Source organism: Hyperoodon ampullatus, assembly GCF_949752795.1.
Source record: "Hyperoodon ampullatus genome assembly, chromosome: 9".
Classification (NCBI taxonomy): Eukaryota; Metazoa; Chordata; class Mammalia; order Artiodactyla; family Ziphiidae; genus Hyperoodon; species Hyperoodon ampullatus.
Genome location: NC_136922.1, coordinates 21479623 through 21498770, shown reverse-complemented (window position 1 = coordinate 21498770; position 19148 = coordinate 21479623). Strand labels below are relative to the sequence as shown.

The following is a 19148-nucleotide window of genomic DNA, read 5'->3' as shown; positions in this document are numbered from 1 at the left end:
CAGTAATGAGTTACAAGTATACAATATAAATCTATAAATACAGTTTATTTCAGAGAGCGATAAGTTCTGTCAATATAATGAATTAAGATGTTAAGTTGGAGAGTTATAAATGTCTGGGCTATTTTAAAATGAGTGCTGAGGGAAGGCCCTTAGAGGAGATTTTTCAGCTGGAATGTGAATCTTTTCTATTCAAGCATAATGATTAGAAAGTATATGCATTTTGCTCTATTCATAATTTATTAGATATAAAAATAAGTTTGGAGCTTTTCACATTTATAGTTCTGTTGTTTATGCCTCCATTAAAAATAGATAAGAGGACTTCCCTGGTGGTGCAGTGGTTAAGGATCCACCTGCCAATGCAGAGAACACAGGTTCGAGCTCTGGTCCGGGAGGATCCCACATGCTGCGGAGCACCTAAGCCCATGTGCCACAACTACTGAGCCCACATGCCACAACTACTGAAGCCTGTGCACCTAGGGCCCGTGCTCTGCAACAAGAGAAGCCACCGCCATGAGAAGACTGTGCACCACAACAAAGAGTAGCCCCTGCTTGCCGCAACTAGAGAAAGCCTGCGCACAGCAATGAAGACCCAACGCAGCCAAAAATAAATAAAAAAAAAAAAGATGAGAACTTTTGACCTGGTATTTTCATATACATCATTTTATGCAAGTGGGAAATTTCATATACTGAACCCCACCACTGTCTATAATCCATTACCAAGTTTTGCTCATTTGCTCATCCTTCTTATGAAATAGCTTTCTGCCCTAGTTTGATACTTTCTCCTCTTTTCAAAGAACTATTTCAAAGAACTGCCACTTAAATGACAACCCCATTTCCACTCCAATTCACCTACTTATAACCAGAGTTGACTTTCTAAAATACAGACCTGATCAAGACATTCCTCCACCCCCCAAAAAATACATCGTCATCTTTGTGATAAAATCCAAACTCCCTGGATGCCATTAAATGCACTTCCCTATTTGACACAAGGTGCCTTACAGCCTTTCTCTTTCTCTATTTTGCAGCCAAATCCAACTGACATCTGCTTGCTCACCTGCCATCCTGCTATGAATTTCGGGCCCTCTCCCTGGAAGTTTCCTCTTCCCATCTCTGCCAGCCAACTAACTATTCTCACTCATTTTTTTTCTTTTTTTAAAATTTTATTTATTTATTTATTTATGGATGGCTGTGTTGGGTCTTCGTTGCTGCACACGGGCTTTCTCTAGTTGCGGCGAGCGGGGGCTACTCTTCCTTGCGGTGCACGGGCTGCTTCTCATTTGAGTGGCTTCCCTCATTGTGGAGCACGGGCTCTAGGCGCGTGGGCTTCAATAGTTGCGGCATGCGGGCTCAGTAGTTGTGGCTCACAGGCTCTAGAGCACAGGCTCAGTAGTTGTGGCACACGAGCTTAGTTGCTTTGCGGCATGTGGGATCTTCCCGGGCCAGGGATCGAACCTGTGTCCCCTGCATCGGCAGGCGGACTCTCAACCACTGCGCCACCAGGGAAGCCCTCATCATTTTTAAAGCTCCTTGTACCTAATACTTATTACCATGCAATGTGATAAGTTCTACCATAGACGTATGTATAGCATTTACCACATCGTATTGTAATTTGCCCAATTAAATATCTGACTTTGCCTTAGTCAGGGGGCTAGAGCCTGACACTGGGGCCAGGTTTCCTGGGTTCCAATCCCAGCTTGGTCTGTGACTATCTCTGTGATTTTGGTTATATCTGCACCTTATTTTCTTCATCTGTAAAAGCAGTATACTAAGTAGTATCTGGGCTATAGTGCTGTTAGATGGAAGTGTCTAGAACAGTGCTTGGCATGTTTAAGAAGTTTTCAATGGGTGTTTCATTGTTTAGTTTTATATTAACTTCTGTATCTCCAGGGACATAAAATGAACATGCAATGGTGATTAAAAGAATAAAAAGATCATCATATGAGCACCTCACTAATCTGCAAATGACAATCATAATCAAAGAATGAAGATATGGAATTTAGAATATTACTTTAAGATTTCTCGGTCAAAGACACATACAATTTAGCAAATGGTAATATTTCTAGTGGATGGATTGAAAGTCCTGAATGGTAGAGGCTCCTCCGGTTATTTTCAGTCCCTGCCCTACACTCCTCATGGGTTTCCCACAATTTTCTGTCCTGCTCTGTGACCTTGGGGACAGGCTGCTATGGGCTGCCATAGCTGGAGATCCTGTGCCCTCTGTGCATGGTTGGCTTGGCCAGTGGGACGGAAGAGGGTGTTGTGCTCTTTCCCGGCCCCTCCCAGTGGGGGGCAGGGCTGCGTCCATCTGTGACCACAGCTCCCTTGGGAGGCCCAACGGGGTTCCAGCTCCACCTCCTCTCTCTTACCTGGCATGAGTGTTACCCTTGCTGATTTTGACAGGGTCCTTATCAACTGGGAAAGTCAGTGGTACAAATGCTGCCACAGTTGCTCCAGGTCTTTGTTCAAAACCTGCCAACCCCCGCCTTTAGCAGGAATTAACATAAATCTTTAAGTTAAAGGGTCCAGAGATAAGAAAGGAAGCTACAAACAAACAAACAAAAGACCCAGATGGAACCAGCTGGGACCAAGATGGAAACGAATCTGACCTCCAAAAGACCTTGAGTCTCCTTAGACACTGATTTTACTATATTAGCATACTAAATGACACAACTACCCTGGCCATGACCGGACATTAAGGACCAAAAAAGGATAAGGGCGTGGCATCCCACTCCCCTGAAAAAGCCCTGCCTCTTCCCCAGTAGACTAATGCATAAATCTCTCCATCATTAGCCTCATTCCTCCTCTCTTTGTCTTTACTCCAAAAAATTAAATCTCTTTCCTGGTGGGTGAGAAGTTGATCTGTGAACTTAGTTCCTGCTTCTCCATTCTTTGGTTACTGAATAAAGCTTGTGCTGTGTCGTTCTCAGCTTTGGTTTCATTATTTGGCTGCTCCAACCAAACGGAAAAAGAACCCTCCCCTGTTGCTGCAGAGAGCCTGGTGGGGGCTAGGGTCCCAGCAGGGTCCATACCACTTAATTGGGTAATACAAATAAGTAATGAAACGGCAATTACAGGAATACCTTTTAGGCTGAAGTTCAAAAAAACAGATTTTTTTTCCAGTTTACTTAATGTGTGTATATAGAAATGTCACCATATTTATTCATATTAGTATCTCTCGACGCTTGACTAGGAATAAAGGGAAGGAGGTTGAATCGCTATGCCCCATATGCGGGCTTTTGATTTCGGGGCTGTATCCCAGGGTATGCAAAACCCACACACAGGGAGCAGGAAGCAGAGAATTTCAAGTAGCTACAGTCAAGGAGGAGCTAGCAGGAGAAGGACCTGGTGCCAGAGGCCTCTCTGCCCATCTCTGGGGTACTGCCTGGCCTGGAGGTGCCAGTGTGAGAGGGGGCAGGCACTGTGTCAGTAACAAGCTGAGTGTGGACCTCGTGCAGAGCTAAGTGCAAAGCTCCCAGGGGACATGTGTGTTTATTGATGACACTGTAAGGGCTTTAAAACCAGAGATGACAAATAAAAGTGCGACCTTTGAGCAATTAATTGCACATGGAAGATACGAGCCCTCTGTCTTAACGGCCCTGGTACAAGGAAGTGGCTGGTGTGGCTTGTGGAACAATTCTCACTTAGTCACCCAATCGTCAATGACGTGTTATTTTGAACACCTCAAAGTGCCAGGCCTGTGCCAGAGTAAAATAAGACAGACCCATCTCTGCTTTCATGGAGCTTACTCTTTAAAGGGGACACAACAGACAAAACAGAGTGTGGGACACAAAAGAAGGGCCAGTGAAAAGATAAAGAACCAGAATAATAATTTACAAAATGACCTCTTCCAGCCATACCCGAGCAATGTTTCCATCCTGGGTGATGTTTAATCCTGTAAAGCTGATCAGTTTTCTCCCTGTTTATTTCTGGTCTGCAGGGCCTCTCTGCAGAGGGAAGAGGAGGGCAGGGGCCAGAAGTCACTCCCCTTCCAGGCAGACTCCCGCCCTGGCCTGTCCTGCATTAGGGACAACTTCTAGCTTTACAATGTCAAGGCTGTGACTGTGATGAGCCCTGTAATCTTTTGGTCTCTGTTTTCTTATGAGTGATGTGTTGGTCATAGTAAGTGTCATCTTCCTCACAGCCCACGTGGATCACGGGATAAAGGGTCCCAGGGGGGAGTGAAGAAGGAAGGAGGGCCAGGCGACTACATCTGAGATCAGCCGCAGCCTTGCCCACCCTGCCGGTGGGGACTGGCACCCGGTTGGGCAACAGAACTGAGAACTCGGGAGTCAGGTTTCTTCAGTGGCATCGACCCCTGGCTGCAGGAACCACAGTGACAAAGCCTCAGGCAGGGGTCTCAGCACCCACTTGCTGCCCACGCTTTGTGTAAGGCCCGGAGTGACTTCATTCAGGTGCTGAGCCCTCCTGCGTGCCCTTTGCCAAAACGGCCCAGCACTCAGGGGCGCTCGGTTTTCTTGTTAAGACCATTTGCCCCAAGGTGCAGGACGGCTTGTAGGAAAATACACAGAAGGAATAACTGCAGCGTTACCATCTGGTTGAGCCACGCACAGCCAAGCAGGGCTTCCCATTCAAAGCTAAAGCAGGCTCGTACCCAGTGGCTCAAGTTCTCTCTGTGTGGCAGTGATGCCCAAAGGAAACCCTCTTCCTTCCCCCAGGACCTCTGAAGCACTGATGTGACAAGAGTCTGACCCCGCGTGAGGGTCGTGGTACCATCTGGGACCAGTGCTGGCTCTGCATCCTGGCTTTTCTGCCAGCCCAGGGCTCAGGGGACTGAGGTTCAGAGTCAGAGCCTCGGATCAGAGGGGAGGCCCCGGCTCACTTCATAACAATTCATCATCCAACGTTGAGCGAAAAGGGAGCTCTCACCTGCGTGAGCTCTGTTTAGATTGCTAGTTGCTCAGAAAGGTACCTGCCATTTTGCTTCTGGGCTACACAGCAAATATTCTCAACGTGAGCGGGAACCTCAGCGGGTGAAAGTCCTCACGTCCTTTCCTTTGCAAAGACAGAGGGTAACTAGCACCTCTGGGCCAGGCACTACGGGCCTTTGACCTTTATAAAGGATCCATCCAGAGAACTTTGCTAATTCTTAAAACATCCCTGTGGTTTCCTTTCTCCAAGCGCTGAAGTGTAACAGACATATTGACACGGCCTGCTCCAGCCAGAGATGGTCAGAGACAGCAGAGTCAGGACGAAAGAAACATGGGCTGGGCAGTTGGCGAGGTGGCTTCCCTGGTGGAAAGTGACTGAGCAGGCCAGAAGTCCAGCGTTTCTCCTGTGCTTCTCATCAGGCCTTTGCCTGTGGCCTTCCCCTGCATCTGTGCTGAGACACGCTGGATCCCAAGGTTTCCTCCAGAACGCTGGGTTCCCTTCACGCCGCCAGGGCGCTTACCCCCATGAACCTCTGCCACCATCCAAATGCAGCTCCCTTGGTCATCTGAACGCTCTCCCTACCCTGATGTCCTAAGCTCTGTCCTTCCAATCCTGGGCTCTGAACCCCTGGGGACCCCTTTCTATTGCCTGCACACCTCCTATGGCCTCCACCTTCTCAGACTGCCTTCTTCGCCCTCGGCAGGTCCTCGTCGGAGCACCTCCTTCTCTGTCCCATTCCTCCCAGGCTGAGCACTCTGGTCACTCCTTCTTCTTTTTTAAAAAAAATATTTATTCATTTATTTGGTTGCGTCAAGTCTTAGTTGCGGCTCGCGGGCTCCTTAGTTGCGGCTCACCGGTTCCTTAGTTGTGGCATGCGAACTCTTAGTTGCGGCATGCATGTGGGATCTAGTTTCCTGACCAGGGATCGAACCCGGGTCCCCTGCATTAGGAGCGTGGAGTCTTAACCACTGTGCCACCAGGGGAGTCCCTGGCCACTCCTTCTTAGCTCCCCCCAGGGACCTTTGGCTCTGCCCGTCGCTGACACATCAGCATGGGCCACCTCTCTGCGAGCTCCCATCTCCTCCCATGGCTGAGCCACTCCGGCTGTGTTGGTGTCTCTCAAACTCAGTTTCCAGCCCAGCTCCCCTCATGCTCCCCAGGGCCATATTCCAGTTACATACTAATACATCCGTGTGTATTTATAAGGGAAACTGCAAATTCTATGTGTCAAAGGGTGAATTCCTCATCTTTCCTCTAAGTATCATCTATTTCACATAACTCCCATCACAGTGAATGGTCCCAATCCATCGCATGGTGCAACCAGAAACTTTGAACTTATTCTATATTTCTCTCTCCCCCTCACCTCAACATTAAACCAGTGAACCACCTAGTTCAGTCTCTTCTCCCTCCTAGAAGTTCCCAAAGTCAGTCCCCTCCTCTCTCAGACCCTGCCTCTGCCTCAGTTTTGACCATCTGTTTCTCCCCAGGACGTATCAACAGCTTTGGAGCTGGTCTCGGCTCTTTCCAGCCTTCCCTCCTCAAAAATTTCCCCACATTACAGCAAGATTTACTTTTTGAAAACACAAATCCAATGATAGCATTCTCCCTAGGGGATGAGACCATCTGCCTCTCTCTTCGTCTCCAGCCTCATTCCCACCACAACCCCAAAGGCCATTCTTGGCTCTGATCCATCTACACTGTTTGCCGAAGACTCTATTCCCTCCCACGCCTTTTGAGGCTTGCTTCCAATTCTGGATCCTCAAAACGTCTTTTCTCCCCTTCTCTGCCTAGTCTCCTACTCAACTTCCCCTTAAGGCTTGGCTCGTATACCCACTCTCTCTAGAAAAAAAAAAAAAAAGATGGCACAATTATCCCCTCTTTTTATGAGATCCCCTGGTTTCACTCCCCACTCCCCCACCCCTTGCCTTGGGCTGAGTGAGACATTTTCCCTTGTGATTTAATACAATTCCCAGTCTCATATATGCATCTTGGGGGCACTCTCTCTCTCAAACACACACACACACACACACATACACACACACACACACACACACACATTTTATGTATGCATAACCTGGCATTTAAGATATTGTAGTAGAATTATTGATTTACTCACATGCTCCCCCCTTGAGGGAGGAGATCTCATTCACTTCGTCTTTGTATCCTCCTAGCACATAGCACATGCTTGATTTACAATTGCTTAATTAATGGAGGTATCCCACAATACCCAGCATAGTCCTTCCTATATGCTACGATATTTGATGAAAATATTTCCTGACTCTAATTCATGACCTTCAAGACACCATCTTAAATTTCATGCTCACAGACTAAGAGAATTAAGGGATTATATGAAGTATAATCTGTGTACATATATATTCTTGTGGCATGGGGTACGGCACTTTCCACTGCTGGGATGAACCCTGCCTGAACGTGACTAAGTTAGATGTGGCCTTTGATTCTCATTCCTAAGTCCCCTCAGTGGCCACTTCCTGCTCCGCCTGCCCCATCTATGTGTTTCTGCCTCCCAGGTTTCATCATCCCCTTATTTGATAAGTTACAGGAAAAGGAACAACAAAGGGCCACATTTGCTTCTTCACCTGCGGAGAGTCAAGAGACCCACTGTAACACTTGATGCAGACACGCCTGCTTCAGCTCAAGAACTTCAGAGCTGACACATGCAAATCAGTGAAGTTAGAACACACCCTCGCACCATACACAAAAATAAACTCAAAATGGCTTAAAGACTTAAATACAAGACATGACACCATAAGCTCTTAGAAGAGACCATAGGCAAACATTCTCTGACATAAATCGTACCAATGTTTTCTTATGCTAGTCTCCCAAGGCAATAGAAATAAAAGCAAAAATAAACAAATGGGACCTAATCAAACTTACAAGCTTTTGCACAGCAAAGGAAACCATAAACAAAATGAAAAGACAATCTACGGACCAGGAGAAAATATTTGCAAATGATGTGACCAATAAAGGCTTAATTTCCAAAATATATAAAGAGCTCATACAACTCAATAACAAAAAAGCAAACAACCCAATAAAAAAATTGGGCAGAAGACCTAAAGAGACATTTCTCCAAAGAAGACATCCAGATGGCCAGTAGGCATATAAAAAGATGCTCAATATCACTAATTATTAGAGAAATGCAAATCAAAACTACAATGAAGTACCACCTCACGATGGTCAGAATGGCCATTATTAAAAAATCTACAAATAACAGGGCTTCCCTGGTGGCGCAGTGGTTGAGAGTCTGCCTGCCGATGCAGGGGACACGGGTTCGTGCCCCGGTCCGGGAAGATCCCACATGCCGCAGGGCGGCTAGGCCTGTGAGCCGTGGCCGCTGAGCCTGCGCGTCCGGAGCCTGTGCTCCACAACGGGAGAGGCCACAACAGTGAGAGGCCCACGTACCGCAAAAAAAAAAAAAAAATCTACAAATAACAAATGCTGGATGGGGTGTGGAGAAAAGGGAACCCTCCTACACTGTTGGTGGGAATGTAAGTTGGTGCAGCCACTATGGAGAACAGTATGGAGGTTCCTCAGAAAACTAAAAATAGAACTACTGTATGATCCAGCAATCCCACTGCTGGGCATATACCTGGACAAAACTATAATTCAAAAAGATACATGCACCCTTATGTTCATAGCACACTATTTACAATAACCAAGACATGGAAACAACCTAAATGTCCATCAATAGATGAATGGAAAAAGAATATGTGGTACACACACACACACACACATATACATACAATGGAATACTACTCAGCCATAAAAAAGAATGAAATAATGCCATTTGCAGCAACATGGATGGACCTAGAGATTATCATACTAAATGAAGTAAGTCAGAAAGAGACAAATACCATATGATATCACTTATATGTGGAATCTAAAACATGACACAAATGAACATATCTACGAAACAGAAACAGACTCACAGACATACAGCACAGATTTGTGGTTGCCAAGGGGGAGAGTTGGAGGGGGAGGGACGGATTGGGACTTTGGGATTAGCAGATGCAAACTATTATATATAGAATAGATAAAAGATAAACAACAAGGTCTTACTGTATTGCACAGGGAACTATATTCAATATCCTATGATAAACCATAATGGAAAAGAATATGAAAAAGAAAAAATATAGATCTGAATCACTTTGCTGTAAAGCAGAAATTAACACAATGTTGTAAATCAACTATACTTCTATAAAATAAATTCTAAAAAATGAAAAAAAATAATAAAAGAACTTCAAAGCTGAGAGTGTTTGGAGAGAGAGGTCATGGGCTATAGCTGGCAGCCGTAGCACAGATGGGTTGTTCTGTTGCCGTAAAACCAAAATATGGGGATTTGGGCCATACGCCCAGCAGGCCCAGGTGTTACCCGAGAAGCTCCCTTCACCAGCAGCCCCTTGACACATCATCAATAAGCAATGTCAGACAAGAACCCACATCAGCAGTTTCCGAGACTTGTTTCCCTCCTCATGGCAGGAGCTCCTGCAGTGAAGTCAGGGGTACTTTTCAAGTCAGGTGTGGTGGTGACACAGTAGGAAAGTGCAGGCATCCTTGATGTCCCATGCAGCTTTCTGGAGACTTCTAACACCCATATCTGAGGTATCTCACCCACAGAACTACACAGAATTGACTGATACTGATCTTCTTACTCATTTCAGTAAGTGGCAATTGATGTCTCAAGAAGAGAGGACCAAAGAGATATTGGATTTTCAAGTCAGAAGGATGCTGAGAGATCATCTGACCCAACAGACTTATTTTACAGCAAGATACAGAAGCTGATGGCCACAGTGTGAAAGCCATTGGTCCAAATCAGAGAATTTCCTACAAATACCTTCAAGAAGCCTCTGCAGGGGACTCAGGATTTTAGTAGAATTATCAACATTCAGAACTTATGTCTACTTACCTTCACATCTCCTCAGAAGGCAATGACAGTATCTTACATCAATTTGCAGTTGATAGGAAATTTGCATGTCTTTAGTAATTTATTTTGTATTCTGAGTGAAGACTGGCAGAGAACCTTCGCTCTAGTGCCTTGTTATTCACTCCCATCAGCCCTCATGATATCGGGCCGCTGCTCCAAACACAGTGGCCCTCAAGAAACACCACTGTCTTCTGACTAAGAAAGACCAGAACTTTCCAACACGAGAAAGTAAAAATTCCAGCTCTTACCATTCAAGATGGTTTTCTACAAACGCAGACATGGGGCTGATCTGCACGGTGTAGGTGTCATTGGCGGAGTACTCGAAGAGTCCGTAGTAAGGGTTGAAGAGCTCCTGAGACAAAAGGAAGAAGAACTCTCGCGAAGGACCACTGTAGTCCAGGCTGCAAAGGAAGCAGAGGCCCGGGAAGCTCATTACGTGCGAGAGGCCAGGGACCTGTCCCTACGCAGGGGCTAGCTTGTCCTTTCAGAGTCAGTGCTGGGAAAGCAGAGAGCAGCCTCTGCTCTTTACAGTGGATCCCAAGGGAAGTATAATTGGCTGTAGAAAATGAGAATGCAGTGACTGGTTTGGGGATGATGTCCTTACTAGATGGCCATGCACCAATGCTATGGCAGTGTTCCTTAACCTTTGTCCTCAATCATATCATACCTTTTGGGTTAAACACACAACTGGCCTATTCAAAACAGGGACTTCATTGTAGGAGGTACAAAAGAATTTCCTGTGATGGTGCATGTGTGCATGTGTATGAATTGAAAACACTTTCAAGTTCATTCTGCTATGCCCTCCTGGGTGGGCTTGCCCTACACGGTTGAGATGGCTTGCCAAGAAATCACTGAAATTATATGAAAAATTTGGTATGTAGTTATATATGTGCACTCTTGGGGGAAGAGTTCTTTGATCAGAAACTCAGAAGGGTACCCACATGAGAAAGTAAAGATGCAGTAGTTTAGGTTTGTATTTTTGGCTTATACTTTGACCATGTGACCTCAGACTCTAGAACATGCCAATCATCTTAGGCTTTTAGAGAACATGAAACCTAAAGATTGGCAACATCTGGAGAGAAAGGCCTCCTGGGAGGACATGATCAGAATCACCTTGGGGCAAAGGCTTAGAGACATCCTGCTCCTTCTTGAGAAGAATCACCCAGGATCTGGGGCCTCTGGTCTACCCACACTAAGGTGTCTCCATAAAAGCGCTGGTGCCTCACCCCTCCTCTCCAACAAAGGTGATGTAGAGCTTGTTTCGCTGGAGCTCCTTCCGGGAATAGGCCATAACCTGATTGAAGGTTCCCTCCAACAGGTGGTCTCGCCGAATGATGAGCCTGGAAAGGAGAAATCATGAGGGTGGTGAGCGGGTGCTCGGGCTCCAATGTTAGGGAGTGTTCTAGGCGAGCTGTGGGGACCCAGGCTGATGGTCTCATTGCCTAGCCTCTCCAACAAGGTATAGATTCCGTCAGTTCAGCTATGGCCTTATGTTGACACTCCTTTCAAAACCAGGAAAGCACAAGGACAACGTGCACTTTCATAATGGGACACATTCCATCATGTTGGACTACCTTTAGGATTCTTTTTGATCAATTCCAAAAAGAATCTCTTAAGTTGGATTCCTGAGTTTGGGTTTGGCTTTTCAAGATGAAAATAATAAACCCAAAGTGGAAAAAGACCACAACTCTTTACTTAGATCCGAAGATCAAAGCTATTTGACTAATGAGTAGGTAAATTTGTCCCAAGAATATGTAAAGGGAAACATATGATTTTTAAATTTAGTTCAAGATTCCTTGTTTTCTGAAAAGGTCTACCATTGATTTTATATATGGTTTTGTTTGAAATCTACTTTTCTTTCTCCCTCTCCTTCCCTTCTCTTCTCTTCCTGCCTCCCTTCCAATTTCTTAACTTCCTTTCTTCTTTCTTTCCAACTTCCTAACTTTTTCTTTCCAACTTCCTAACTTTTTCTTTCCTCCCTTCTATGAACATGACTGATACTACACCATGGTATCCAATCTCCAAACATATATTACCAAGTTATAGGGGAGAAAAGGATAGAAACATCTACCATCTGAGTTCAGTGCCAAGCACTGGAGCACTCACTTAATTTTCCCTGGACCCTGACCAAATCCTTTGGCTTCCAGTTTTCGGTAGAAATTGCGGAGCTTGGCCTCAAAGTCTCTCCTGTAGGGTGAAGGGGCTCTTGCACTGGCTCTCTGTAAACCTGCAGAGAGAAGCACACAGGCTGAAGGTCATCATTTTTTATTGAAGAACAAATATGCAGGGCAACGGAGGAGAAAGGGCCAACCAGAAGCACATTCCTGCATCTTCGTGTTTTCCTTCTCCAAGACATTTCCCTTCATTTCTATCACTCCCTCAGTTACTTTTATAATAAACAGGTATAATATAATAAAGAGAAAACTGAATTCTGATGACAATAAATATTTATGTCTTCCACTCCATTTCAAGTTGTATTTCTCTTCAGAATACCTTGATGAGCATATTTCTTGGCTTAGTTATGCTTGAATATTCTAAAACAACATAAATCAAACTAGACTCTTGTAAGTTACTATATTATAAGAAGTGGTTATAACTATAATGAAGCAACTAGGATTGTAATATATGTGTGCTTTGTATTTCTCTAACTATATTGATGCTAAAATAAATATACATGTCCATTAGGCCTCAGAGCATGTAGGAGTTTATATCAGATTACCTTGCACTATAAAAGCAAAATTAATAATAATAATATTATTAATAATAATTCCTTACTCTTTACAGAAGAGAGTTTTTGTATCACCTAGTGTGCTTTGTAGATGCTTTATTATCTTTATATACCTTTTAATGAAAAAAGGAATGGACAAAATAACATTCTTCTCTAAGTTTCACAGATGGCTTTGATCATGGTTTGCCTCTTCAATAACTATTTATTAGTTTATATTCCAGGTACTGAATTTATAATCTAGATAAAACTGATACAACCAAACTCACAGAAATGAGAATATTATTATAAGTTGAGGTGATTCCTACCCATGAAGGAAAGGAACTTAGTTCTTTGAGATCACAGAATACTCTGGCCAAGTTCAGGAAGGCTTCCCTGGGGAATAGCTGAAGAATAAGTAGGCATGAATTAGACTGAGTGAGTTAGGAAGGGCTTCCATTTAACTTAAGAGAAGAGATGAGCTGGGAGAAGAGCAATCTAGGTAGAGGACCAGCACATGCAAAGGTACCGTGGTAGGATGGAAAATGGTGTTCCAGTTTATCTGGAGCATAGGGTGTGAGGACCGGAGTGATGCAAAACAAGCCTTGAGAGGTGGGCAGGAGGCAGATCAAACAGGATAAAGTACACTGTATTAAACAATTTTGTTTAATGTTAAGCACAACAGGAAAGCCATTGTGTGGGGGCCAACGTGATGTGTCTTGAGTTATGAAAACCTTAGTCTTTCTGCAGTAGAGAGAAAACACCAGAGAGGCCCAGAGTGGATTTAGACAGCCTGCATTGTACTAGGGTGGTGTCACTGGAGATGAGAAATGGGACTACATCGAAAAAAAAAAAAAAAGAAGAAGAAGAAGATAGATTGGAGATGTGTTTAGGAGGCAATGAACTGGATATTGGTAGTGAGGCCCAGGTGGGTTTCAGACATCATAATGGAATGGCCTGTGGTGACATTCACTGAGATGGGGACAAATGGAAGAAGCACAGATGGGTGAGATCATGAGCTTGGTCTCTGATGGCAGTACGCTTGGATGCTTGATTGGAAAAAGACATAGCTTGAGAGAGAAGAGAAAAAAACCTGGCACAGAGTCTTGAGGATGGTAGGAAGGGAAGGATGAGTCTGCAAAAGTGGCCAAAGACGTAGATGAAATGCCTACAGCTTGTGTCCCAGAAGCCAACTGAAGAGGTGACTTAAGGGGAGGGGCCATCAGTAGTGTTAAATGTGGCTGAAAGGTCAGGAGGAGGGCTGAGAATTACCCACAGGACTGGGTGCCCAGAGCTCGCCGCGACCTTAGTGAAGACGCCCCCTCTAATGCATAGGTGAGAAGGGGGACAGGGGGTGGCAGCATTGGTAGGCTTGTAAGATAGGCAGCAGGCATTTGAGACAGCTTCTGTCTAAGGGCTTCAATTTTCTCAGTGAAGGAAGAAGGCACGTCATTTGCCAGGAGAGACCGAGGGGCTGGAAGTTTGAGAGGAGCGGCAACGTTTGAAATAGCAGTAGAGAAGAGCGTACGTTTACCAGGGAAATGTGGTTGAGTTTTCTTTTGGGTGTTTAAGGTCCATGTGAGGTGGAGAGATGATTAATTTATAATTGATAATCTGCCTTGTCAGGTGAATTTGCCCAAGAATGCCTGATTACAGATGTAGGGGAAGCAGATAGTAAGGTGACCTAGGAGTGGAACTCTGTCAATGAAATGGAGAGGATGGGGGAGCTCAGGGCGTTGTCAAGAAAAGATGAACCAGGGAGTCTATGCTGGATGAGGGAGAGGCAGTTAGAAAGGAGAGGCGTCCGTGAACTGGAGGTCCTGATGAGGGCACAGGGTGGTACCAGGGAGAGCAGCTGAATAAGCACGTTGGATGGGCGTAGGATGCTTGAGTCAGTGACGTCAGAGATGACAACAAGGCAGGAAGGGGATTGTGGGACCAGTGGTTGAGGAGGAGGAGGTCAGGGCAGACAAGGAAGCCCAGAAACTGGGAGGCCAAGGAACTGCATGGGTGCCCTTGTGGATGGTGATGTCATCCAGGATGGTGGAAGGAGTTGGGGAGGAGAGGGAGATGGTGAGACGGGTGCCACAGTCTTTAAGAATGAGAAAAAGGTCGGTGGATGACAGCAACTAGGGGCAGAGATACAGCTGATCTGTGTTAGCAGGGAGGCACACAGGGCACCAGTGGCACCAGTCTCACCAGCGAGTCCTGCAGCATCTGAGGTGTGGGGGGAACCAACAGCCACCACTTGAAAAGGAAAGAGTCTCTGCTGAGATACCCCGTTTCAGGATATAGGTAGAACTAGAATACAAGTCTGTAGGTGCAAGTATAATTTTCTGCCATCAGATTACAGTATATTTTATAATACAACTTTCATTACTGCTGGTACTACCACTATGGCCCATGGTCGCTACGATGCATTTTTCTAATAATTTAAGCTTTACAGAGTGCTTTGGCATGTATGATTCACTATGTTGCCCCAGGTAAATGTCATGAAGGTCTAGAAAAATGGGAATTGTAAAGTTTAACTTCAAAATATCTGGCTTACATACATACATACATAGTCTAGGACCCCAAGGTCAAAGCTAGGAGAGTAAAGAATTAAGCACTTTGACAGCGTGAATTGGATGATTCTTTGCATTCATGGTGTCAGTAACATCTGTATCAGGAAGGTTGATTCCTTTTATAAAACTTATCCAAATAATTCGCAGTGAGCAAGTAACTCTTTGACTCTCTTATTTTTTCTATTTGCAGTATGATATCTCCCCCGTGTAATGATACTCTACATACCAAAGGTACGTAGACACTCTACTGCCAAAGGTTTGGACCAAGATGTAGACATGTTATCAGGCTGGGACCATCTCTACAACAAGATGGCAGATCATCATGCAGACCAACAGGTCCCCCAGATGGAAGGTTCTGCTCCCCAGAAGGAAGTCATCCTGTGCACACTGGAAACAACTGATTGTCTGGATGCTGGCTCTGACAAAGCTCCTGGTCCTCCTTTTCCCAAGCCGTGTCATCTCAGTTATGCTATATGTCAGACGCAGCACCTGTGGGACATTTCCTCAGCAATGCTACTGATGTACTTGTTTGGAGGAAGGCATAACAAGGAGATACTGGCTTAAAAACAGATTTTAGGAATTAGCGAAACTACCTCTAAGAGATAGTTCTGAACAACATGACGGGGGTCATTCTGAACAAATGAAAAGATATTCTACTTTTAGAGACCTATGGCAGTATTGAGTGACACTAGCTGAATGAGACATCCTTTCTGGGGGACAGAGTATATTGCTAAATTCTGTTTTTCTTCTCCATTTCCCCCTGGCTTCAAAAGCCAAGTTTGAACTCTAACTCTGGAGGTCATAAGATAAGAAGTTACTAGATTTTTCAACTAACTTCCTTTACTAAATTTTAAAGTTATAAAAATAGATTTGGGTTGGCCACAAACACCCATGACAATGTGATCTTGTAAACCAAGACAATGGGGAAAAACTCTTCAATATCTGGATCCCATTTGGGAGTACGGATTTGACTGAAGCTAATTATCTTGATGAACCCAGGAAATACTAGCTTCTTTTTTCGCTAAACGGTTCAATATATATTTCCTCATTTGGAATGGAAAATACCCACAAGGAATATCATGAGTTCTAATTCTAAATTCATTCTAATACACAAAGAAAACTTCAGGGAAACAATTTCACATCATGTTAAAAACTTCTTTGGCATCTTCATGGGGGCATACTGGTGGTCCCTAGTAAGTACGTAACCTAGTAACTCCTTTACAACTTAACAGAAAGTTACTCAAATTGGTATCTAATAACATTCTGATTCATGAGGCAGAATGTTCCAGAAAGGGCTCTTCCCTTTTAAATGCTCAGAGAGTGTGTTTTAGAACAAAACAGTAATTTAGAGCAGGGGTCCACAGACTTTTTCTGTAAAGGGCCAGATAGTAGATATTTTAGGTTTTTGGGGCCATATGGTCTCTGTCGCTACTACTCAGCTCTGCTGTTGTAGCATGAAAGTTGACACAAAATATATAGATAAATGGGTGTGGCTGGGTTCCAATAAAATTTTATTGATAGACACCAAAACATGAATTTCATATAATTTTCATGTCATGAAATATTGGTTTAGTGAAAAATGTTTCCAAATCATTAAAAATGCAAAACACATAATAGCTTGGGGTCATTACCAAAACAGGTGGCACTGTGTCAACACCCAACTTAATGTGCAGATGATCAGAAAATTGAGAGGGGACTAAGGGAGAGAGGGCACCTTCATCAGGTGGAGACACAGGTGGCCACTTGCATGAGACAGAATGCCAGACCCTCAAGTTACCTGGGGAGTTCTGAGGTGATGAGCAGGGCGAACAGCGGGGAGAGAAGCTGTACCCAGGGTGGAAGGCAGCCTGCAGGGGGACATAGGACATAATCTCTTCTTCAAAGAGACTGCAAAGTAAAAGAAAAAATTAAGAAGTTAGTTCTCTGTCCATGAGAGAATGTTCACAAATTGGGTTAAGAGTGGTTACAATTCTCACAAGACAACGAAAGCACTTAGATTCATTTAGATGGGCACATTCTGGAATGCAAACTCTCCCTGTTATTTTAAACCCTAATTAATCCTACAACAAGGTCTCCATCAAGTACCATATGTAGCTCTTGATACCCCAGTCTTACATGTAGAGAAAGAGGTGAATAGCAGGTATAAGGGTGGGAGCCCTACTTCAGTTGCAGCCACTAGAATATTCTAGAACAAGCAACGAGTGTTTCAGTCTGGGCTGTCCTGGAGAACTGCCCAGAGCAGCTTTTCCAGTTGCTTTTCCAGAACTGTTTCAGGCTCAGCCCCTTACCTCAGCAAAATGACTAGATCTGCATCACAGGACAACTTTTCAAGCCCATGATTACCCTCGGTCCGAATGTAATGGATTTTCTCCCTAGAATAATGTGGGAAGGAAAATAAGAATTACACACCGATGCATAAGTTAAGGAATGAACCCCATTCTGATCCCCCTTTCTCTTCCAATAGGGCTGAAAAGTGATGTTCTAATGTCCAGAGTATTTCGAGGTATTTAAGTTCATATTGCAGGTTCCCATGATGCTCTCCAAGGGATCACCTTTCCTCAGACTCACACGGGGACAGAAGCCAAGGAGCACAACACAGATAGGTCCTCAGAGAGTCACAGAGTTGGGAGTGGAGCTGGGGAGGACTGTTGTGGGTTCATGGCATCTTGGAAGCCATGGGAAGAAAGAGTGACGAGGTGTCTCCTGAGAAACCTTATGCCTGATGGAAAATGAATTAACTCCACACTGGGTCCAGAGAGGGTCTGGCCCCAGAATACATGAGAGTCTCCCAGGTCAATTTGAGTATAGGCATCAATTTCTCTCTGTTTAATTACAACTCGTGCATTCTGACTTTTTCACAACCTCCAACTCCAACCTGGCAAAATAATTCCAGTAAGTCTATGGATAAATAGCATTTCTTTTGATCAAATGAACTTTGTAATGTGCTTCTCTGATATTCAGATATTCAAAGATTACAAACACTATGGCCAAGAATCATTCCCTTGTAGGTATGCTTCAAAGAAGTTAAAAGTTTTTCCCCTTTCTTGAAGAGATGCAGCAGAAATCTGAGAAGACTTAAGGATTGATTTTTTAAAAATATTTCACTTTTTTCTTTCTTTGTTTAAATTTTTGAGATGATTTTAGAATCACATGTACTTGTAAGAAATTAATAAAGAGTGGTCTAGTATATCGTTTAATCAGTTTCCTCTAATGAAAGATTAAAAATAAATCTATTAATAAAAATACTATAGATACAACTTTTTTCTCTCTCTGATTATAGTAATGTGAATCCAAATCTTCATCATAACTTGCAAATTTTCAGGTAAAAATACAATGAACTTGACCTTTTGGTGTGGGTATTTTTAAGAAGACAAGAGAAACTTTTTGGCTTCTACAAAGATACACAAAATGGGATTAAACAGAGAAATGCACTGTGGTCCAACCTGAAGTTATGGGTAGAGTACTGTTGCAGTAAAGGCTATTTCCAAAACCTGTGGGTACTCATAGTGGCTCCTCTGACCAGGGACTTGGAAACTGGAGCAGACCTGTCCACACATCATTTTTCAGGGAGGAGGTGGAAGCCTGGCCAAGGGTACAAGCACCAAGCCTCCTTCACCAGCTGCTTCTCCCTCCACGTCTCTGTGCCCTTGACTCCATGTGCCTGAGCACTGTCCTCCAATCCTGACAGCATCTCACAGCCCTCTTGTTTGGAGGATTCTCGTGGACCCTGTTCCTCTGGTTTACCAACTGCAGCCCCACGAAGGACTCTCAAATTGATGTGTTCCCCCAGTGGCAATGTCCCTGGGGCAGGTCACCCTGCTGCCCCAAGGGACCTGCATCTGGGCAAGCCCCTGGTCTCCTTGCCTGGGGAAAAAGGGAGAGAACATTCTAGGGGGTCACTCTTTATTCCCTGGGTTCCTGGGGAAACAAAGTCCAAAGAGAGTCAAGTCCATGAGGGCAGGAGAGCACCCTTCCCATCCACGGGAAGTGGCACCCTCTGTAGTGGTTCTACCATCACCCTATCTACTCAGACCACATACACATATCA

The 19148-nt window shown here is 44.4% G+C and overlaps 1 protein-coding gene across 3 annotated transcripts in view; it reads right to left on the bottom strand.

Moving 5' to 3' along the window:
- HECW1 (HECT, C2 and WW domain containing E3 ubiquitin protein ligase 1) overlaps positions 1–19148 on the bottom strand; it is a gene marked incomplete at both ends in the record, with an annotated part of 620984 nt that overhangs the window by 39151 nt on the left and 562685 nt on the right. For all 3 annotated transcript variants that reach the window (XM_079711607.1, XM_079711606.1, XM_079711608.1), the window contains 5 exons: positions 10081–10233; positions 11059–11172; positions 11939–12059; positions 16878–16987; positions 17389–17472. In XM_079711607.1, coding sequence (XP_079567733.1) covers positions 10081–10233; positions 11059–11172; positions 11939–12059; positions 16878–16987; positions 17389–17472 — 582 coding nt within the window. The remainder of the gene's footprint in view (positions 1–10080; positions 10234–11058; positions 11173–11938; positions 12060–16877; positions 16988–17388; positions 17473–19148) is intronic.